The 23,128-nt window shown below is 39.8% G+C and overlaps 1 protein-coding gene across 9 annotated transcripts in view; it reads left to right on the top strand.

Annotated features, from left to right (window-relative positions):
• The first annotated feature begins 2,475 nt into the window (after positions 1-2,475).
• Zc3h14 (zinc finger CCCH-type containing 14) overlaps positions 2,476-23,128 on the top strand; it is a 48,031-nt gene continuing 27,378 nt past the window's right edge. For 8 of the 9 annotated variants that reach the window (XM_063240936.1, XM_063240935.1, XM_063240933.1 and 5 more), the window contains exons 1-9: positions 2,476-2,661; positions 3,056-3,098; positions 9,969-10,083; positions 12,357-12,397; positions 13,187-13,382; positions 13,642-14,071; positions 15,164-15,324; positions 15,955-16,055; positions 19,147-19,302. In XM_063240936.1, coding sequence (XP_063097006.1) covers positions 2,626-2,661; positions 3,056-3,098; positions 9,969-10,083; positions 12,357-12,397; positions 13,187-13,382; positions 13,642-14,071; positions 15,164-15,324; positions 15,955-16,055; positions 19,147-19,302 — 1,279 coding nt within the window. In that variant the 5' untranslated portion in view covers positions 2,476-2,625. The remainder of the gene's footprint in view (positions 2,662-3,055; positions 3,099-9,968; positions 10,084-12,356; positions 12,398-13,186; positions 13,383-13,641; positions 14,072-15,163; positions 15,325-15,954; positions 16,056-19,146; positions 19,303-23,128) is intronic. The other variant, XM_063240934.1, reaches the window with a different exon arrangement.

Here is a 23,128-nt window from a genome sequence, read left to right as displayed (position 1 = left end):
TTTTTGGAAGCCCTCTTTTGGTCTCTTTGTGTTGCCCAGGTGCTTATCTTGTGATATTTATAGCAGAGTTACATTCAAAGCGGAATTACTAGAAAGGATACGTGTGCCTTTAATTTATTTATTTCTGGTACCAGAAATCAAACTCAGGACCTCACTCATACTCACCAGGTAGGCGCTGCTCCACGTGTATTTTAGTGTATTAATATTGTGATAATAATAAAATATACATGTATTTACATGTGTGGATGTGTGTTTCGGTGTTAGTGTGTAATTCGTATACTGAGATTTTTGTGACAGTCCTCTCTCTCCCTGACTTTGCTTTCCTTGTGCTTCACTGAGGATGGAGGGAGGATGGAGCTGTGTCTTGGCATGAAGTGAGCCTGGCCAGTCTCATCAGCTCTCTCTGTTTTCTTAGCTTCTCTCTGTCTCATGCAGAGTTTAACTCCTTATTTGCCAGCAACCTCACTGAGACCCTTTAACTTTCTCTGCCTGTCCCCCAACTTTCCCTATGCTGTCCTGTCCTGGAACCAGGTAATAATGGGTTGAAATCTCTAGAAACTGTGATAAAAAAACAAACCTTTCCTTTTTTAACTTACAGGTGTCAGGTATTTTGTCTCAGCAATGAGAAAAATCACAAAGATGCATAGACTATTTGTTTACATGTTCATTGTGTATGCACAAATTGCACAACATATGCTGACTCACTGGCAAGTGTAAAATGTAGACAAAAGCCTGAGCCCAGGCATCTTGGGTATCCTGACCACAGGTTGCTGAACATTTAAGTGAGCTTGAAAAGGAATTTTTCAGATGAGAACACAACCTGTTTGGTGCAGGTAATTACAGTCCTGAGCCAAATAACTACCCAGTAAAGATGTGCTCAGATTGCTAACCCCTGGAAGCCATCAGATGAGAAATGTCTGTGTTCTAAGCTGCTAAGTTTTGTTCATTCGTTATGAAGCCATGGATGACTAACAGAAAGGAACCACTGAGGATATAGGGGGATGTGGGGAAGGAGGGAGCCCTTTCTTTATGCCTGTCCTGGTTCTCAGGGTTTGTGATGAAAACAGGGAGAAGTGAACTGCTATGGACAGGAAAAGAAAAATCAGGAGGAAAAGCTAACATGAGCAGGAAGAGGAGATGATGATGATGAAGACTTTAATTGTGAAGTGCTTAATAGGGAAAAAATAAAGTGGATGCGGCCACTTAGAATGTGACAGCAGGGTTCAGGTGGGAAGCTGAGATGAAACAGCTCTCATTTCATTAACTGGGCCCTTGTCTCATGAATTAACTGGGCCCTTGTCTCACGTGGTGGAAGAATGAAATTGTGGACAGGAAAGAGGTTAAAGGGGATGCATCCATTGGAAATTTAAGAAGAAAAATAGCTGCAGGTGAACATGTTGGAGGGGTCCTGAGTGAGTTTCTAGGGTGTTTCCTTTGTCTAGGTTCTACATAACAAGCAGAGAATAGGTGGCTTTTTATCTAGTGATCCCCTAGCCTAGGTGGTTCTGTGGGTGTAGAATAACCAACTGTGATTTAGGCTGTATAAAATTTATTAAAAAATCGATTAATCAGCTGGCCAGCTTAAGGGAAAGTGACTTTAAAGAGAACCAGTTACTCTGTATTTCCAAGCTTCTCCAAGGCTAGCCCAAAAGGAGGGAGGAGTTGTTAACTGACTTAGCATATTTTACTTAAGAAGCTTTTTCCTTGAGAGTTATCTGCATTCTTTTTTTCTTGTGTTTGCTTTTACATTTCTAAGCTTAACTAGTGTATGTTTTGGATTGGCTCCTAATTGGGTGAATATGCTATTTTCTTTCTAACCAGTGGATTTTAGGTCTAGTCCCTTATCAACTACTTACAAGCGAACTAATCTGTCTTTTACAAAGGCAGATGGGAAATTCAGCCATCATCAGCCTAGAAGCAGCAACCGAAGGCCTGAAAAATCAAAAGTCGCCCAAAGAGGGAATTCAGAAAGTAGCGGGAAGATGAGGCCTGGTGAGCGGGAAAGGCCACAGTGTGCTGGAAGAAGGAAGGAGAAACAGGAAAGCCAGGGTGTTCGCAGAGTCAAAGCAAGGACTGCACCGAATGGGTTCGGTTGCCCAGGATATTCCATTTTGCTACCAAGCGTAACCTCTGGCAGGCACTCCTTCCCAGGAAAGAAAACTGAGGCTTTGACAGAAGCATCTGGAGCGATGCCATTCTAGCAGTACGCGAAAGCTGCATTTGAACTCAGGTATCACATCAAAGCTCGAAATCTTTCTGCTACACATGTAATTCATCTTTATTATGCAAAGGAGAGCAAGACGAGGAAGTGGAGGTTTGGGAAAGCAAACTGAGTTTCTCAAGCGTCCACAGGTGAAGTCACGCCCAGCGTACGCCGCGGTCCTCGGGGACGCCAGCAGAGGGCGCCAGAGCAAGGGCTGCGCGGCTTCAGGAGCGCGCATGCGGGTGTTCATGCGCATGCGTACGCACGTCGGCTTGCACTGGGACTCTGGGCCGGCAGGGGCGGAGACACGCAGTGCGCGCGACCGGAGGCGGAGCGGCGGTGGCTGCTGAGCGGGAGCCCGGGGTGGGCTCCAGGTAAGCGAGACGCTGCGCAGTGCGGAGCCCGCTGGCCGCCGCAGAGCCATGGAGATCGGCACCGAGATCAGCCGCAAGATCCGGGTGAGGCCCGCGTCGGCCGGCGCCGAGCGGGGACATGACGCTGGGCCGGGGCGGGCGGTTGCCAGGAGTAACGGGGCTGGTGGGCCCGGCCTGTGGCGTTTCCTAGTCCAGGCTGCCTTGGGCCTGGCGCTGGAGCGGCCTCGCCGAGCGCGGCGGGCGGTGGGGCAGCGGCGGAGGAAGTGGCCGTGGGGAGCTTGCGGGCGGGACAGCCCCGCCGCGGCGCAGCGGGCCGCCCTCCGCCCTCGCTCGCCGGCGGGTCCCGACCCCCCACCCCGTCCTCGGGGCTGGAGCTGCAGGAGGCGGCGCACGTCTCGGTCGCCTGCGCGCTGCGCTCGGCCTCGGGGTCCTAGCGCCCTGTCCTATTGATCACGTTTGCTTTTTTTACCCCCCTCAGAGTGCCATTAAAGGGAAACTGCAAGAATTAGGAGCTTACGTGGGTAAGTTTTATTGTTGTAGTTCGCCTAGTAGAATTTAGTTTGCAAGCTAATTTTAATGATTGCACTTTTCCCATCTTTCTGCACAGTGTACTATCTTTTACCCTACTGCCTTTAAATATGATTGTCCCTGATTAGTTTGTTTAGTCGTTGTTTTGTTTTTACTTGTGTCTTGAGCGTTACTTTGTAGCATTTGCCTTTGTAATGGCTCAGTGAGTTTTATTTTGAAACTGTTGATGTATTTTCTTCTTTGCAATAGTGGGAAGGGCTTTTTTCTCTTCTGTTTTCTTACCGTTTTTATTGTGGACTAGGCACTGTGCCTAACTATTGTGTGTGTATGCACACAATTAACTCATGATAATCCCCAGGAGAACCCTGAAAGGTAAGTGGTAATATTCCCAATTGTATTGTCAGGAAAGTGAGGGTTTCCCTGCTTCGTCAAAGGGTTATGATTGAGTCTAGGCTGGGAAATTTAGCTAGACTGTCTCAAGGGCTGAGGATGTAGTTCAGTAGTGGATATTCTTACTTGGTTATCTTAAGGCTGTAGGTTCATTCCTCATTACTGCAAAACAAAGTATCTACCACTTAGGAGAACTGTCCCCAAAGTGTGAGAGACTCTAAGGAATTCTAAAGTCAAAACTGTTTCCATGTTAATACAGTACTAAGAAAATACTAGTCATTATCTTTGTGTTTGAATTTGGGCTGTGCAACAGAGTTAGTAATTTATCAAGAATCAAAATAGTCACTGCAGACTACTACAGATTATATTTTAAGTCACTTGCCCCTTGCAGATTTTTAAAAAATCACGTTTCTTTGGTGTTTATTTTAAATATTTTATTTTGAGGGAGGGTCTTGCTAAGTTGTCCGCGCTGGTCTCAAGTTTTTGATCTTCCTGCCTTCACCTTCCATATTGCTAGGATGACAGGAATGCATCACACCTGAGTTAAGAAAAGCCCATTTCACTTATGAATGTCATTGGTGAGCTGGGTGTGATAATATATACCTTTAATCCCAGGTGCTCAGGAGACTGAGGCAGGAGGATTTGAAAGTTTGAAACTGTCTCAAACATGGAAAGGGCTGAGGATATAGCTTAGTGATGTAATAGTAGCTTAGCAGTAATGAGGACCTGGGTTCAATCGCTAGCACCATCAAAAAATAAATATTTAAACGAAGAGTATCATTGGTGGAGCAGTAAAAATATTTTTTAAACCTTGGCTTTTCATTACTTTTTTTTAATACTGTTTCTGAGGGAATAAAGTACCAGTGATTTAGTATCTTGGGTGTTTTTTTCCCCCTTTTTTGTCCTTTTGGTACAGGGTTTCACTATAGTTCAGACTGGCTTTGAACTCACATTGTAATCTGGGCTGGTCTGGCACTAACAGCAATGCTCCTGCCTTAGCCTCCCGAGTGCTGGGATTGCAGGCATGTATCACCACACCTGGCTCAAAGATGATTATTTTAAGGAAAGGCATTGGTATGGTTGAGTTGAGAACTAAGCCATCTTTTTCACAAAGTATCATTTTTAATTTCTAAGAACTGATAAACTGCTTATGTACTTGGGTACTTGACAGACATAAGAAAACAACTGACAGGCTTTGTTGAACCTGCAGATGAAAAACAGACTTTTAGAATATTTATGTCTGCCTCTACAAGCTTGATAGCTTTCAAGTACTGAAAGAATTTCTGGTGAAATTATGTAGCTGTTGATAAATATAATTTTTATGTTGTCTAATGAAATATGTCAATATGTCAGTGCTTCACCAGCTTAATGAACCAGTATTTTCCCGGTGACAAATGTGTAATACTAAAAGTTATGTGTGGTTAAAAAGAGCCATTAAAACCAGAGGGCAGTTGGGTAAGTTTTCTTGTAAAAACGAGAAGATACTTGCTTTAGTTTTAGATTCCATATTGATGCTAACATTTACAAAATTTGCATTTGTTGAGTTTTACAGTCTTATCACAGAATATCCATATTACCTGTACAGATTATTGACATACTATTTTTCTTTCTTCTTTCTTTTTTTTTGTTACCGGGGATTGAACACACAACCTGGTGCTTGCAGGCAGGCACACTGCTGAGCTAAACCCCTGGCCCTTTCTTTCTTTTTTTTTTTTTTTTGGTACTAGGGATTGAACTTATGACCTTGCGCTTGCCAGGCAGGCACTGGTGCTGCTTAGCTAAATCCTTGGTCCTACATACTACTATTCCAGCCAGCACTGTGTGCCTGTAATTCTGGGAGATTGAGACAGGAGGATGCAAGTTCAAGCCCAGCCTGAGCCAGTTAGTGACTTAGGTGAGACCTTGTCTCAAAGTTTTTTTTTTTATTTTTTTTTTATTTTTATGTAGCTCTGTGTGCAGAGGCCCTAGGTTTAATGCCCAGTATTGCACCCCTCCTCCAAATATATGTATACATTCTTTCCCTTTCCAGCTGTATGTCTGACACTGGATTTTCTTCTCATTCTTCAATGGGAATGTTAGAAAAGATCAAGAAGCACCTGCACAAGCTCGCACAACTTAGTGCTTTGGTGAGACTCTGTCTCACAGTGAGAAGTGGGTGGGAATGTAGGTTAGTGCAAAGACCTAGGTTCAGTCCCTGGTACTGGGGGAAGGAAAAAACCAGAAACAGAAAGGAATCCATCCGCTTTTTAAAAAAGCCACATTACTAGAAAGATGTATAAGAATATTAACATGAATATTACTTTAAAATGAATTAATGCTTTTAAGTTAAAATTTTCTGTTTTGATTTTATATGGTAACTACCAATAGAGATGACATAAACCAGAGAGGGAGTCTGAGACCAGTTTGAATGTTGCTGCCTTAACAATAGCCAGGTTTCAAAAATTACTTGTGAGGACTGTTCTAAGACTAACACATTGGTGGTGAACCAGTGGCACCTGAGCTGCAGCCAGGTGTTTGTTGCCATTGAAGCTCTAAATAGATGGCCATCACTGCTTTTAACAGATGAGAAGATTGAAGCTTGGAGAAAATGAGGCTGCATCAGGATTTATTTATTCTTTTTATTCAAAACTTAATGGATGGCAGCTATGAGCCAAAAGTTCGTTTTGGCTTAAAAAGAGAAATCCACAGACTGCCTAATAAGAACTTTTCTTAATCCTATCGCATGAAGGCATAAATACATGTTGAGTCTCAATTAAAACTTTCAGTAAATTTGAATTTGTGGCTTTGTCATCAGTCAGAAATTGCAAACCAGGAATTTTGACCTCGTTAAGAACTGGTTGCAAGTTTCATCTAACTTACTTTGATGTGTATGAGATGTAATTGAAAACTACAGTGAATGCTTAACTTAACACATTGCAGTAAAAGACACATAGTCACTAACTGCTCTCAAAATACCCAGCCATCTTCAGTCTTAGCACATTTACCCTGTTGTCCTTGCCACTTTTTTTTTTTGAGACAAGGTTTTGCTATGTAGTTCAGGCTGGCCTTGAACTCACTGTGTAACCCAGCCTAGTCTCAAACTCAAAATGTAGCCCAGCGGGTCTCAAACTCGTGGTGGTCTGCTTGCGTCAGCCTCCTGAGTGGTGGGATTACAATGTGTGCCACCACACCTGGCTTCTTGCCACTTTCTGCAATAGTTCAGGAAGTTCTCTTTCATGGATTTGTTAATCATAATGGTGTGGTTGCCTTGATATCCTGAATCTGTTGAAAACCTTTTACCTTTCCGGGTCATTTTCACTTTGGGGAAGATGGAGAAGTCCTGTCCTGCAGACCTGGTGAACAGGTGAATGGGTCACATCGTGACATTTCTAGGAGCCTGCCTTTCCATTGAAGGGCACATGGCAACAGTATTCACTGCATTTTTGATGCATGACAAAATGACATCTTGAGAAAGCGGTCTTGGACTTCCAGACGTGTTACAGAAAATGGCAAGAATGATGGGAAATTGCATTCAAAGAGCAGGATAATGTTTTGAGGGGGATTAATGACAATATAGGTTTTACTATAATTTTAAAAAGTTTATTCAGTATATTTTTTGACCATATTTTAAGTTTTGAAAACATATTCATTTACTTCCCTTTGTTCCTGAACACAGTGCCAGGGAGAGTTTTGGTAGTATTCTGTTTACAAACAAAAATAATCTTTATGGGGCTATGTAGAGCTCATCAATAGCAGATTTAAGTCAAGGAACAGGCATTTTGAGTCCTTAATGTTTATTATGTTAACTTCATAACAGAAACTTTGTGAGCTGAAGACGGGGTTGGAGTATGTGCTTTCCCAGAACTTGACCAGTTTACACATTAGCACCGCTTGCTCAGCTTGTTTGTCAGCGCTGCTTGACAGGAGTTCTCTTGTGTCTGTGTCTGATTGTATGTTTGTTTGTTTTTGGTGCTGGGAATGGAAGCCAGGGCTCTCCTTGCTCTTCCACTGGGCTCTTCCCCAGCTTAGAAGTTTCTTAAGCCCAGAGGTTTATGTTTTCTGTGTTCCACTGACACAGCAGATAGCCCAATACATTTCATAAATATTAACTGAGAGGGTAAACAGGTCACCCTTCAACTCATTTGAAATAAAATAGAGTGTATTGTTTATGTCTGTAATTAGCTACTTAATTATGTGTATGTACATCACCGCCATTCTGAAAAGGGTGAATTTCTAATCTCCTTTTTGTGGTTTGGGGATAGAACCTTGGGACAAGTGCATACTAAGCAAGTGGTTCTCTACTGAGCATACTGCAGCTCTCTATCTCTCTTTGCCTTAAACAGAGCCCTGGACCCCTTTTAAAGTTGTGAAAACAGTTATGCAGGAAATATTTGATGTTTGTTTTCAAAGTATTGACTGGGACACAAAGATGAAAAACCTTTTTTAAAGAAGGTAGTAAGATCTCATTTGTGTTTAAAATGGAGTGCTTCAGTGAGATCGCAATTAAAATTATAATTAACTTTGAGAAACCCTTACCCCCCCCACCCAGTATGCTACGCTGATTTTATGTCACCTTGACAAGCCTGTTAGAGTTCTGTAAGAATCTATCATGACATGTTAATTTTTCATTAAGTTTTTATGTTTCATTGTATGTTTACTTACAAAACAAACTTGAGAATTTCTGAAAGCTTTTGTTGAGATATAATTTGTATATACTGAGCTGTACTTTTGTGTGTGTGTGGAGGGGAGAATGACGGATTAAACTCAAGGCTTTGTGCATGCTAGGCAAGAGCTCTACCATTGAGCTGTAACTCCAGCCCTAAATCGCATACAATGAAAAAACGATCACTATAATCAAGGTAATGGCTATATTAGCTTGGAAATATAGTCTGTTAATAAAGGATAGACAAAACGCTCGGTTTGATCCCCAGCACTGCCAAAAAAACAGACAGACAAAAAATGGGAGAAACAAAACTAAAAAATTTAACAGAAACCCAACCAAATAATGAATGTATGTATGACCCTCCCAAATTCTCAGAAACTGCTTTCGGTCTCTCCCTTGGATCTTTCCCAGCCCCCAGCCCAAGGTCCAGACAACCATTGAGCTCATACAACATTTTAGAAAATGGAAACTAATACATAGTGAGAGCAGGATGGTTTCTTTGTACACTATAGATGTTATGAAGGGGAAACATTCCCAAAAGACTGCCAAAACGTTGCCGACTGTTTTAGTTGACCTGAGTTACTAGGGGTGGCGTGTAGTGCATACCACGCCTCACTAAGGCTTGGTAGAAAGCAGTGAGAGCTGGTTAATGCGCCTCCCCCAGGCTGCCTGTCTTTGTGTCTTCTCATGTATCACATGGGTCTGTGAGATAGTTGAGTTTTCCTTTCCTGTGTTAGGCTTTCTCAGTGTGTATGTGCGTCTTTTGAACAGTATTTTTGATCCAAAGTTATTTGGAGACAGTATCTGGTAGTACTTTAGATGAACCTTTATGTCTGTATGGAAGTATGAGTGTTTTAAGGTTTTTTGGGGGGTGGTAGGGATAATACATTTGTTTTGTGTATTACTTGTAGTTTTTTTATTTTGGCAGTGCCAGGAATTGAACTTAGGCCCTTGCCCATGCTAAGTATGCACTGAATCACAGAGCTGTATTCCAGCCATCTTTATTTGAGATGGTCTATCTTAGTTGCACAGACTGGCCTTGAATTTAACAATCCTCCTCCCACAGCCTCCTGACCAGCTGAGTTTACAGGTGTACACTATCTGTAATCTTATTAAGGGTTTGTTTTGCTTTTCCTTCATGAATTTATTCATGGTCCTGGGCCTCACCCTGGTAATCATATAAGGTTACCACTTGAAGGGAACACAGTGAGTGAAGTCAGTTGACATTATTTAACTGAATTTGTTTTTCTTTGTGGTCCTCTTTCTGAACCTGGTCACAAGCTAGGCACAAGCTAGGCAAGCACTCTGCCCAAAACACTTCTAGCTGCTACTTAAGATTGAAAATTTTAAGTTATGTAGAGTTTTGTGTGATTTTAGCTTATTTGATGTTGCTTCAAGTTGATTACATTGAGTAATTGAAATCTGGTTTGACCAAGGATAAATGTGTAATCTGGAGAAGTATTTTTAAAACATAAATAAAAGCTAAACAGAACTCAATTATTATTCTTGGGAAGTGTTCATATTCTTTTCTAGAAGCTTCTCTGATAATACATGTGATTAACAGTACTTCAAGGAGATGAACACCCTCTTGAAACTGATCCTGTAATTCTAGATATTTCATTCCAAGGATTTCATCATGTATCCCTAATTCTTGTTCTGCTAGTAATTGGAGTATTTGTGAAATGAAGAGGAAAAATTCAAATCTGAGCATTATCTGATACAATTTCAGCAGAGACACTGATTCTTAAAGCTACATCTATAATGCACATCAACTGTAATACAAATATTAAGGAAAACAAAAAAGATTTGATATACTTTTCCTTTTAAATAGATGAAGAACTTCCTGATTACATTATGGTGATGGTGGCCAACAAGAAAAGTCAGGACCAAATGACAGAGGACCTGTCCCTGTTTCTAGGGAACAACACAATTCGATTCACCGTATGGTATGTGTCTATTTATGCCGCACACTGCAGTTTGCAGAGTAGGTGCTTTGTCTGGAAGGCAGTTCTTGACAGTTGTTAGGTCAGCATGGAGAGGCAGTTTGTGAGTGATGAGGGCACAGCCTCTGGAGCTAGTGCCAGGTTGAATCCCTGCTCTGCATCTTGCTGCATTTCTCTGTCCATAAAATGGAACAGTAAATCACCTGCTTTATAGAATTGTGAAGGTTAAAGGAGCAAATACATAAAAATGCTTGCAGTCTGCCTGACCCCTGGCAGACCCTAATGTAGTCAGCTTCAATTGCTTTGTTTCCTTTGTAAATTACATCTTACTACTTTCCTGCAACCAAAACCAGTTAGAAACACCAAGGCACCAGATGTAGTTTAAACTAAATGCAATTTCCTGTTTGATATTTTCCAAGTTACCTTAAAGGAGCAAAGTTTTTTGGCATTATATTTAATTTTTTTGGCTTGTTTCACTTTTAAAATTCATTCTTTAATTTGATAAATGGAAATTTCAGTTATCTTTAAAGTTTGGAATTATTAATATAAATTACTCATAAATTTGGAATTTCCTTCTCTGAATCACATGGGACTTTAGTTGGCAATATTGATTAAACTGTAAGAATCCATTAAAGAAAGCCAGGTCTTGATAGCAGGTTTGAGATAGAGTGAGAATGGGAGAAGATAATGATACAGCTGAGGATAGAGGCAGAAAAAATTCATGAGCGCTCTTGGATTGGGAGCAGTCAGTCACAGTGAAAGTTGGAACCGAGTGGAGTGAGCACAAGGCCTTAATTTGAGTGGTAAAAAGACTTGGATAATGAATAGACCCTAAGCAGAGATGATGCTTATTAATCTCTTCCTTAACTCAAAACTCAGTGTTTTTGTCCTGGCAGGCAGCTATATACTTTATAGCTCTGTGCAACCACCTTGAAATTTTTCATGAAATTCTCTGGGTTTGTAAGTTATTGGTAGGATACAGGTCCTCACACATGGCTTTAGTTTAGTAACCCTAACCTACTTAGGACAGTTTATTTCATTGATTACCAAACAAAAGTAGCCATGGTACTTTAGTCTTTACCAGGGCAAATTTGTTGTTGTTGTGTTTAATAAATATTTTGTGATCTGACCTTTGGTTTAATCTTTAAATTTCCTTGGGTTTGAGTCCAGCTTGTCTTGGATGGGAGATTGACCTAGTAGATACTGTATGAGACAACTTGATAGAATACTTTAGAGAAATTTATTGAACAAACCAACCATTAACTGAATCTGAATTTAAGCTAAAATTAAACTAACTTGTCCTTGCTACAAATTCAGTTCCTTAATATGTACTGATGCAAAGGACAGTATCTTTATTTTGGCACTTGGCTTTCTCAATTTAAATGTTAAATTAGCCCCAAGCAGATTGCATTTTTTGAAGCCCTGGAATAGTTGTGTCTGTTGGTATGTGCTGTTGGCATGTGACTAGGGTTCTTAGTGAGACAGTCCAGTGGGAAATGTGGTGTTTGGGGGAGCTTTTAAGGACTGCAGGCCAGATTTGCCTTATAAGTAGTTGCTAAAATATGCTCTAAGAAGGTATGGCGTATGTTGGATTATAGCAGTTACTTTGAAAATAATAGTTCCAGTGAAATTGTGTACTATCTTTTGAGGTTAACTTTTTTTTTTTTTTTTAAGTTCTCTAGATTAGATTTTCCAGCAAAGCATGTCAGTAGTTAACTAAATATAAATTGCTGGGCCAGGGTCTCAGTGGTAAAATGCATAGTTAGTGTGCTGAAGGCTCCAGGTTGAGTCCCTGGTATCAAAATAAATATATAAATTGTTATTAAACAACTCCGACAGTGGCATTATTATGTAATTTTGTTTTACTGTGAGCTGTACTCAGTCTTTAGTGCTTGGGAAGCAAAGTGACATTTTTTGTAGACTGCGATTCTAGTCAGAAGATGTCCTTGCCCTTGTTTATTTGTTTTGGTTCTGTGGATTGAGCCCAGAACCTGCATGCTAAGAACTTGCTCTGCTGTTCAGCTGCACCCGCAGCTCCTTTGCGCTAATTTGCGCTGGCTAGAAGTTAAAAATAGTGAAGAAAAATAATGATTTTTGATTGACCTCTGTAATATTTATACAGTCTTTTAAAATGTGAAACTAGAAAGCTAATTTTAGCATCATTTATCCATTAAATGCCACCATATATCAATATTTATCTGGATAAAATGTCATTTAGAGTGATAGCTGAAATAAAATCTTAAGGGAGGCTTTATATTTGTTTTGTTTTTTTTTAGGCTTCATGGTGTATTAGATAAACTTCGCTCTGTTACAACTGGTAAGATTTACAAAATTGAAGTTCATTTGGAATTCCTATTTGCTATAGCATATGATTCTTTTGAAAGTCATTTATACAGTTTTGGAAACACCTGAAACTGAAAAAAGTGTTCATTTGAACTTTGTATGGGAGCACAATTTTATGGCCTTCATGAGCAATAAATTTATCCAGTGATAATTGCAATGTGTGTGTAAGTGGAAGCGGTGCAGTTTATCCCAAGGAAAAAATCATAGATGTTTGCTGAGGTTTAAGGGTGTCTCACAGTGTTGTATTTGAAAACTACTTCAACATCCAATAGTAATAAATATATAATTTTATTACTATGTGTGGAGTAATATTCAGGCATTAAAAATAATGTAGAGTACTGTGAGAACACACATGCACTACATAACATTATATGTGTGTATCTCTATACTTTTCCTCAAAAATGGCCTTCGATGCTGGGTGTGGTGGCACACACATGTATTCTCATCCACTCCAGAGGCTTAGGCAGGAGGATTGTGGACTTCAGGTCAGCCTGGGCAATGTAGTGACACCCTGTCGCAAAGAGCGGAAAGGGCTGGGGACACAGCTCCGTGGTAAGAGTGTTTGTCTAGCATGGGTGAGGTCCTGTGTTTAGTCCTCAGTACTGTACTGCAAAAAACAAAACACCTTTGAGGTAATTGGTATTTTGTTTATATTTTAAAACTTTTCCACAATGAGCATATATTGCTTTTGAACTGGTGATCAGAGAGGAAAAGTTTCAAAATAATAAGAAGTAGATTAAAGACCATATGTTTTTCCTTCTAGAACCCTCAAGTCTAAAATCTTCTGATACCAATATCTTTGACAATAATGTGCCTTCGAACAAGAGCAGTTTCAGTCGGGGAGATGAGAGAAGGCATGAAGCTACGGTGCCTCCCCTTGCTATTTCTAGCACTAGACCCGAAAAGAGAGATTCCAGAGTTGCTGCAAGTTCACAGGAGCAGAAAACAAGTAATCTGAGGTAAAGGGACTAGCCACTTTTTCATTGAAATTTTTATTAAACATTTTTTGCTGGGCGTGGTGATGCATGCCGGTAAGTCCAGCACTCAGGAGGCTGAAGCAGAAGTATCACCATGACTTTTAGACCATCCATGGCTGCATACTGAGTTGAAGACCAGTCTGAACTACATAGTGAAACTCAGTCTCAAAACAAGCATTTGTTTTGAGGATTTGGAGATAATTGGTCTAATATCACAGTGAACTGTTCTTATTTTTAATAGACAAACTTACGATGATGGAGCTGCAACCCGATTAATGTCAACAGTGAAACCTCTCAGGGAGCCAGCGCCCTCCGAAGATGTGATTGATATTAAGCCGGAACCAGATGATCTCATTGATGAAGACCTCAATTTTGTGCCAGAGAATCCCTTATCTCAGAAAAAACCTACAGTGACTCTTACATACGGTTCTTCTCGCCCTTCTATTGAGATTTATCGACCACCTGCAAGTCGAAATGCAGAGAGTAGTGCTCATTTAAACAGGTTGCAATTTCAGCAGCAGCAAAACAGTATTCATGCTGCTAAGCAACTGGATATGCAGAACAGTCGGGTGTATGAAACAGAACACACATGTGAGCCGGAAGTGCTTAACAGCTTAGAAGAGACTTACAGTCCCTTCTTCAGAAACAACTCAGAAAAAATGATGATTGAGGTTTGTATTTTTTTTTGTTTGTTTTTGAAACAGTTTGGTCGAGTAGTTCAGTCTGGCCTTGAACTCACCATGGAGCCAGGCTAGCCTTGGAACACGCAGTGATCCTCTGCTTCAGCCTCCCCAGTGCTGGGATTGCAGGTGTGCTCCACCAGACCCAGCTTGTATGTTTTTAAATCCCTGTTTGTTAGGCTGAAATTTGGCAATTCTTGATACTAAACAATGTGTGAAGTAATTAAACACATATTTCACATTATTTTTCCGCTGTAATATGCTTTTCATGGCTGACTTCTAGAGATTTTATAGTGATATACCTGTATTACCTTGTTAGCATTCTTCACACTTGAGTTAGAGTCACTCTGATAGTTTTGGATAGAGGATTTAGGTCAATTTTACATTATCTGTGGTAATTCCTAGTAAGTAGCCGAGTAACTTCGTTTTCTTAGTTTCTGGGATGTTAGATGTCTGACTTAGCTTGCTTGCTTTATTTATTTATTTATTTATTTATTTATTTTTGTCTTTTTCCTTTTTATCGGTACCGGGGATCGAACTCACGACCACCTGCTTGCCAGGCAGGTGCTTATGCCGCTGAGCTAAAGCCCCAGCCCCTGACTTAGCTTTATTTTTACCTTACATTTTTGGAGGGGGATTGTTAGGTAGTTGCTAGTGAGCAACCAAGTTACTTCCTTTCCTTAGTTTCTTTGACTTCTGGCATTTGGTAAGAACAGATACTATACTTGCTCTTAGCCCAAAAACCAGAAAGCAGAAAGTGATGATTTCCAGCATTTGAAATAGCTTTCTCTGTAACTTATCTTGCTGGTAACGATTAGGTAAATTTTAAGATTATTGTAAAAAACACCTGACTCAGTTTTATTTCCTCAACTGCTGTGTGTAGCTGTTTATAAAATGAATGTAAAGCTTTAAGGTGCTTATGCCATTGAGCTAAATCTCTGGCCCAAGTGTTTACATTTTTATAGGAAACCAGTAAGTTCTCTGTGAGTTTTTAATGCAATTGTCATTTTTTTAATAAGTGGAAAAATGTGTGATTTTTGTTATTTTCTGCAGCTAGGTAAACATAAATTTATCTGATTGCAGGAAGAAAATTTTAGAAAGAGAAAGTTACCTGTGGTAAGTTCAGTTGTTAAAGTAAAAAAATTTAATCACGATGGAGAAGAGGAGGAGGAAGATGACGATTATGGCTCCCGCACAGGAAGTGTGTCTAGCAGCGTGTCAGTGCCAGCAAAACCTGAGAGGAGGTATCTGAACACAGTGGTTATAACTGCCTGACGGTGTCCTCTGGGTTTTGTTTTCTTTTACTCCATGCTGGGGATCAAACCCCGGGCCTTGTGCATGTTAGGAAAATGCTTTACAACTGAGCTGCATCCCTGACCCTGTCTGGATTTCTTAAAAAGGAAGTCATGAAAAACATCTAATGTAATCCCATGTAAGACATTTCAGTTGAATGAATGAATTTTTTTTCAAATAGGTCTTGCTATGCAGTTTATGCTGGCCTTGTACTCACTATATGTTGCAGGCTAGCCTTCAATGATCCCCCTGCCTCAGCCTCCTGAGTACTGGGGTAGCACTTGTGTACCACCACACCTGGCTTTCCATTGGAGAGTTTAGAGGCACGTTATTGAGAATGACAACACTGGAAAGAATTGCGAAGAATTAAAAACAAAGTTTGATGAAGGGGGAAAACTTATACACATTCATTATTTTTAAAGGTTAGCAAGGTTTCTTCCAATCTACTTGACATTTTCTAAAAACTGTAGCTGGTGTATTTGAAACATAGGAAGGCTGTCGCAAAGGCATAATGTCCGGTTAGTATGTAAAGAACTGAAATTTAAAACGTTGTAAAAGATTTCTTTTAAAACTCTTTTTAGACCTTCTCTTCCACCTTCTAAACAAGCTAATAAGAATCTGATTTTGAAGGCTATATCTGAAGCTCAAGAATCTGTAACGAAAACAACCAACTATTCTGCAGGTAATTAAAATGTGGTCTGTTTATACTAAATAAGAGATCTCTTCAGTAATTTAAAAATGCTTGCTCCCTGAGTGTTGCTATAATAAAGTATCTGTCATGTCAGTATCAAAGTGAATTTGTACTATAGAAAATGGTTTTAGAAGGAAGTTTGATCAACTTGAAAAAGTGTCATTGGAGTTTAGTTTTTTGAGTACCATATAGAACCTATAGTACCTTCTACACCTTCATTCCAAAGACTACGAAGCAGATAATATAAACTTTAAAGGGAGGGCTTTTTTTTTGTTTTTGGTGATACCAGAGGTTGAACTTCCCCAGGGCTTTGCATGTGCTAGTGAGGTGCTTTAGTGCTGAGCTATACACCAACTCTTTTTTATTTTATTTTGAAACAAGTTCATTCTTATGTTGTTGCCCAGGCTGGCCTTGAACTTTCAATCCTACTGCCCAGCCTCCTGAAAAGATGAGATTATAGATTATGTACCACCAATGCTGACTTAAAAGTTTAGATTAAAAAATGAGACTTTCACATTCAACATTAGTTATAAATTTATAATAGGTAGAAAAATTGGATAGTAGTAAGTAGCTGGAGTTAGGCAAGTTTGTGTTTTTGGTTTTGTTGTGTTTTTATGTGGTACTGGAGAGCAAACCCAGGGCCTTGTGTGTGCTAGTGAACTGCTCCGTCGCTAGCTACATACATTCCAATTCCCTAGAGAAATTCCGTTTAAAACTTAAAAACAAGTAGATTGGTTTCTTCACTTTGGAATCCATTAGTGAAGTGGAGGAAGGGGGAGCCAGTTCAGTGGCTTATACCTGGGGTCCCAGCTGCTCAGGAGGCTGAGACTGCAGGGTTGCAAGTTAAAGGCCAGGCCAGGCAGCTTGGTAAAACCCTGTATCAAGATGATGATGGTACGATAATAAAAAGTAATCACAGTAGGGCTAGGGGTGTTGCTCAGGGGTAGAGCACTTGTCTGTCACGTGTGGATCCCTAGATTAAGTTCTCAGTACTGCCAAAAAAAGAAGGGGCGGGGAGAGAACTCAGTTGTGATGGCTTTGCCCTAATATCGTACTGATAGAAGCACATCATCATTTTGTTGTAGGAGACCAGGAAGACGGCTTTCCTTGAGTGCATAACTATACTACCTCTGCATTAATTTAACTAGACCCTGTCTCCATGTACTGATATGTACAGAGCTGACTAAACTACTTTTTTCTTTTCATTGGCTTTAAGCAGTGCCATTAATGCTAGCAGAGGTACTGATACGCACTGTGCACGCAGTCTTTGAGACCAACAGTTTCCTGTTTTCTCCTATTGCATTCTTCATAAAGATGACAACAGTGAGATGCCAGAGCCAGATAGCTTCAGGAATGTGACTATGTCTGAGCCTCAATTTAAGAGGCTTCCCAGGGCACAAAAATTTCCATATCAAAAACTTAATAGTCCCCTAAAAATATTTAAATGATACCCTAATTAGGTTATTCAGACTGGCCTTTTTGCAGACCCCCACGCACCCCCCCCCCCTCCAATTTTAAAGATGCTTACTCTCTGCATGGCCAGCTCAGGTAGTTTTCACCTTTCTCACTGTCACTCATCCTTGAGCCACTCCGTTTTTCACAAGATAATAAATTCTGGGACAGACTTTGGATCAAGGCCTTTGTATATCCTCACTTGGATTGGGTTTAAGACCGACCCATTGGCTGCCCATAACTATGAATATTTCTTAGTGTCTTTACTCTTGACATGGGTTACATTGGAGATGATAGATTAAAATTAACTCGTTGGAATTCCAATATTGTGACAGAATATTAAGATACTGCATGTATTTAAAATAGACTTTCTTGCAGAAAGTTAATTCTGAAGTACAGATGATAGGTGCCATTTTTACAGCATTGATTTCTGTGTTTATGTCTCATTATTGTAGCCAGTGTTTAAACTTCTGTGGTAACAAGATGATGGTAATTAACTCTCAAATCATTTAAAATTTTTTACTATGGATTCGATCAGTGCTGTCTTAGAGTACTGTCCTGCTTTTTATATTCTTATGTCTTTGCTTCCTAAGTGATTGATTAGCCATTGATTTTCCATCCTGATCTGTCTCCTCATCATCAATTTACCCTTGAACATAAACAAGTTTTGGCATGGAGATAAGGGTTATCAGACAAAGACCAGTGCTTGACATAACAAAGCTAGAGAATATCTGTAACCTTAAAATGTCCTCCAATAGGAGATCCCCAGGTATTTTCCTAGGGTGGGATAGGACTCTGGGATTTGAACCCAGGGGCTTTCACACTGAATTATGATAGGGTTTTCGGGGTGATAAAAGAGAAAATATAAAATATAAATAGCCTTTATTCTAAGGACGCGGAGAACACCATGACCGCCGGGGCCTGGCTTTCTCTGCCGCAAAGTTGGGACATGGGACATACATATAGTTTCTGATTGAGGTGGCGCTTAGGGTGGCATTGCTGACATGTGAGCAGCTGATTGGGACTTTCTCGCGCCACTGTTAGAAGGAAGAGGAAGTTGTCATAGGGGAAGGAGGAAGGTGACCTCAAGGTAAACATCCTTTGGTCCCACCTCCCACTGCTGTAATATCCTATCTAGGGCAAAATCCTTTCAAATTATATCTCCAGCTCTGTTTAATTTTTTTGAGACAGCTTGTTGGCTACATGGTTGCCTAGGCTGGACTCAAACTTGTGATTTTCCTACGTTAATCTGCCTAGTACTGTAATCCTAGTATTAGGATTCCAGGTGTGAGCCACCATACCTGACTTGGAGATCCAAAAGCTTTAAGAAGTAGCTTTGAAACGTTCTGCATCTAGATTACCTAAATTACAACTCAAAATTAACATAAAGCTTAAACTGCATTTGGTTAAAAATGAATACATTGTGCTCTACTCTTTGTGGCATATGCCTTAAAATGTGTGATACCGTTTATCTGTCTCAGAAATACAAGAAAGGCTAGGGGAATAGTCTCTGAACTCATGTCAATGCTCGAGTGTTCTAGACTCAAGAGGCATTTATGATATGTTAACCGTTGAGTTTTGATGTGTTCTGATGTTTGTTATGTTTCCATCTCTTAATTTTATGTTAAAGTTCCACAGAAACAGACACTTCCAGTTGCTCCTAGAACGCGAACATCTCAAGAGGAATTGCTAGCAGAAGTGGTCCAGGGGCAAAGCAGGACCTCCAGAGTTAGTCCCCCTATTAAAGAAGAGGAAACAAAAGGAGATAATGCAGAAAAAAATCAAGGTAAGGATTTAAATATATCACTTGTTACTAAACTTCCTCGTAAGGCTTTATTTTCAAGTGGGTTTTTAATGGAGTATTAGCTGTGCTGTGAATGTCAGACTAAAAAAAGAATAAAAGGTTATTTATGAAGAGTGCTCAGACCTACACTTAAGAAATTTGAAATGTTTATTATGAAACCAGATGTGTTGGCATATACCTGTAATCCCAGCTGTTCAGAGACTGAGGCAGGAGGGTCACATTGAAAGCTAACCCGACAACTTAGATGCCAGCCTCAAAGTACATAAACAAAAAAGATTGGCATTTAGCTCAGTGTTTCCTGAGTTCAGTCCCAACCCCTTTAATGCACAGATTTTTATTATAGAAAATTTTAATGTTCTCAGAAGTGGAAAGAAATGCAGTAAATTCCCATGAATCCAGTCACTCAGCCGTAATGGATATTGCTGGTTTTTAAAGTTTTTACTTAGATATCTATTTATTTGTTTTCTTACCTTCCTTTTTGGATTCTACCCCTGTTCTCCATACCTTGAAATCTTGGGCTTTAAATCTCCCCTCACTTAGCATGCTCCTCTGTGATCCATCCTGTCTGTCCCAATGGCCCTACTTTTTGAACCTGATGGTCTGAAGTAGTTAGCTTCTGATTGAGTGTTCTGTTTCCTCCTTTTTGCCTCTTCCCCATCCCTGACTGTGCATAGTCTCCTGAGTTCTAAAGTGTGACCAGTGTGTGGCTGCTCCGTGAAAGCACCCGCACCTGCCCTTATTGTCCAGGACTGATGCCCTGGGGTCCTAAGTAGCTGTTTTCTGAGCACTGAACCTGCTTGTTCCTTCTCCATGATCTCAAATCTATTTTCCCTATTCTCTTCAGAAAAGATTCCAACTTGTTTCTAAGATCTGATTTTTAAAGTTTTGCCTAAATAAAATCTGTATTCACATTGTTATTTCCAGTTACACTTTCTTTTGTCTAATCTTAGAATACATTTTTTCAATCCTTGGAAACTTGTGTTCTTTTAGTTGTGCAGATTTCATGGAGTTTTAGGATTACATCGTGTGTCTTCCTCTCCCTTCTTTCTCCTCCCCTTCTTTTCTCCCTCCTCTGTCCCTCCCCTCTCCTCTCCTAGATGGTGTGAATGAAACCGATGGCCTTATATTTGCTAAGCATGTGCTTTATCACTGAACTACACTTCTGCTCAGGTGTTGAAAACAAAAAGATAGACTATTTCACAGTTAGCTAGAAGACATTGAGAACATGTAAGATGTGGGTGGGTGTAGTGTTACATAATTAATCCCAGCTGCTTGAGAGATTGAGGCAGGAAGAGCACAAATTTAAGACCAGCCAGGGAAATTTATCAGACCTCTGTCTTTTTTTCTCCAGTATACCTTTGTCTTGAAAAGGTCTGGAGATAGAAAAGTGCTTGATAGCGTAGTATGCTTGAGGCCCTGGATACAAACGCTGGTACCATGCACCCCCCCCCCCAAAAAAAATCCCCCAAATTTGTGATGTAAAATGAACATTAAAGAGAATTGGAAAAAGTTTTAAAATGAATCAAGAAGAATTACAAGTAAAAGTTTATTTACAAATGAAGGGTTTTGTGTACAGACCTAGATTTAGTCCCTAATACTACAAGAAAAAAAATATTAGAAATGACTCAGTGATTAATGTTTTAGCAACCTGAAATATTTACAGAGACATTGAAGATAAAGGGAGGAACATTATAAAAATCATAAAGAAGAATAATTCAAGAGAAAATGGCAGATAGTAAAACAACACAAAGAAAGCAAAATAGAAATCTCTGGTGGTGGTGGGGAACAAGGGAACACCTTAACTAATCTTGTAAGGAAACTTCTGAAGCTGGGCCTGGCGGCACACACCTGTAATCCCAGTACGTGGGAGACTGAGGCAGGAGAATTGTCATGACTTTGAGGCCAGCCTGAAATACATAGTGAGACCCTGTCTCAATAGATAAGTAAAAGCTTCTAAAGAAGAAGAAAAATTGAAGCTGTATACTAGAAAGCTTACATTTTTACACTGAATATTTTTTTTTTTTTGTCTTTTTCCTTTTTATCGGTACTGGGGATCGAACTCACGGCTGCCTGCTTGCAAGGCAGGCGCTTATGTTGCTGAGCTATAAATCCCCAGCCCCTTCTTAAGGAATCTTAACAGAGTATGAGTTTTTAATAAGTAAAAATCATGTTCTGTGAGTTTTTATAAACTCACCTAAATTTTTCTTTAGATTCATTTCTGGAAAGGCAAAGAATCATTGAACTGTCCCATACCACTGGGTGTACCTAGTTCGCAGATTATGATCTTGGACTACCTCCTGTGTTAACAACTAGGCTTCTTGAGAAATGTTTGATCTCTTGGCTGTAGCACCAAAGGTAAAGGTGATCTAGGATGTTTAGACCTTATACGTAGCAAAGAAACTGTCAGTGTGGCAGTCATGTCAGAAGGATTCAGGAGTCAACTTTTCAGCACTTCCATTGGCCGTGTGGAACCGTTTGAGCTCCAGTAAGAGTACAAATGGCAGTGGGTGGGGTTCTGTCATGCATTCTTCAACCCAACCAAAAGTAAACCTTTACTGATCACCTTCTAGAGCAGTGGTGGTGAGTGTTTTAGAGACGAATGCCCAAACTGCACCCTAAACTGACTTCTTCATCACAAAGTGCCACCATTGCAATTAAACGTGAATATTGAGATTCGATTTAGAAAAGACAACTCAGTACATTAGCATCTTTTGTCTTAAAGAACATGGCGCAGTAGGTTTGCCACCACTGTTCCGTTCTAAAGCGATATTCATCTTGACAACTTGGTATATAAAACAACGAGCATTTGTATTTTCCTGTAAAGTGGTACCACTCGGTAACCAGGTAGTACAGGAGTAGGTACCAGTTTTTTAAATAGAGTTTTGTTGGAGTCAGACTATGCCAATTCATGAATGGATTTTTTTATGATTCCTTTTGAATTACTATGTTAGTTGTGTAGGTTTGCACATGTATAGCCTTGCAGTCTGAGAAATGTTAACCCTTGACATGATAGATGAGGGAAACATCTTATTAAGAAAGGTAATTCAGCTACTAAGTGAAAAAACAGAAGGGTAGACCTTGAGGTGTTTTGTTGTTTTTATTAAAAAACAGAATGAAACCAAAAATAAATAGAAGAAAATAATAAAGATCAGAAAACACAATCTCTTATCAAACTGTCAACATTTTTCATATAGATTAACATTTTGATTCTTACATTTCTGTAAAAATAAAGATTTGGAATAGTCTAAACAACTTTGATAAAGTAACAAAATTATAGCTCCAATTCTCCCCAATCCCTTTGCTGTTTTTTTTTTTTTGAATGAATAAAAATGATTTGTTTTTATGTCTCTTGAAGAAAGAACATAACACTACCTTTTAGTCTTGGCCAAAGGATTTTTTTTTTTTTTTTGTCTTTTTCATTTTTATCGGTACCAAGGATCGAACTCACGACTGCCTGCTTGCAAGGCAGGTGCTTATGCCGCTGAGCTAAATCCCCAGCCCCAAGGATTTGAATCTTAGGTCATCACGTCTCAACCCAACAGCTTGCAAGGTATAGAGTTCAGAACAATGATAGAACTGCATCTTAAGTATGCAGCAGTACGACTGAGTCTCTGGGTCACTTTGTAGGTTAGGTGGTCTGAGAATTTGCAAAAATGTTAAAGGACAAATCAAAATAAAGGGAGTACATTTAACTTACCGTTTCCAGAAATGCAAACCAATATATAAAACCACGCAGAACCCCTTGGGCAGTACTCTAAAAGGCATTTGTTGGCTACCTTTGGGGAGGAGTGATTTAAGATGGGACACA

This window comes from Cavia porcellus, unplaced genomic scaffold, assembly GCF_034190915.1.
Source record: "Cavia porcellus strain 051 isolate PalLab524CR breed Dunkin Hartley unplaced genomic scaffold, mCavPor4.1 scaffold_31, whole genome shotgun sequence".
In the NCBI taxonomy this organism is placed as follows: Eukaryota; Metazoa; Chordata; class Mammalia; order Rodentia; family Caviidae; genus Cavia; species Cavia porcellus.
This window is presented reverse-complemented; position numbering and strand designations above follow the sequence as displayed.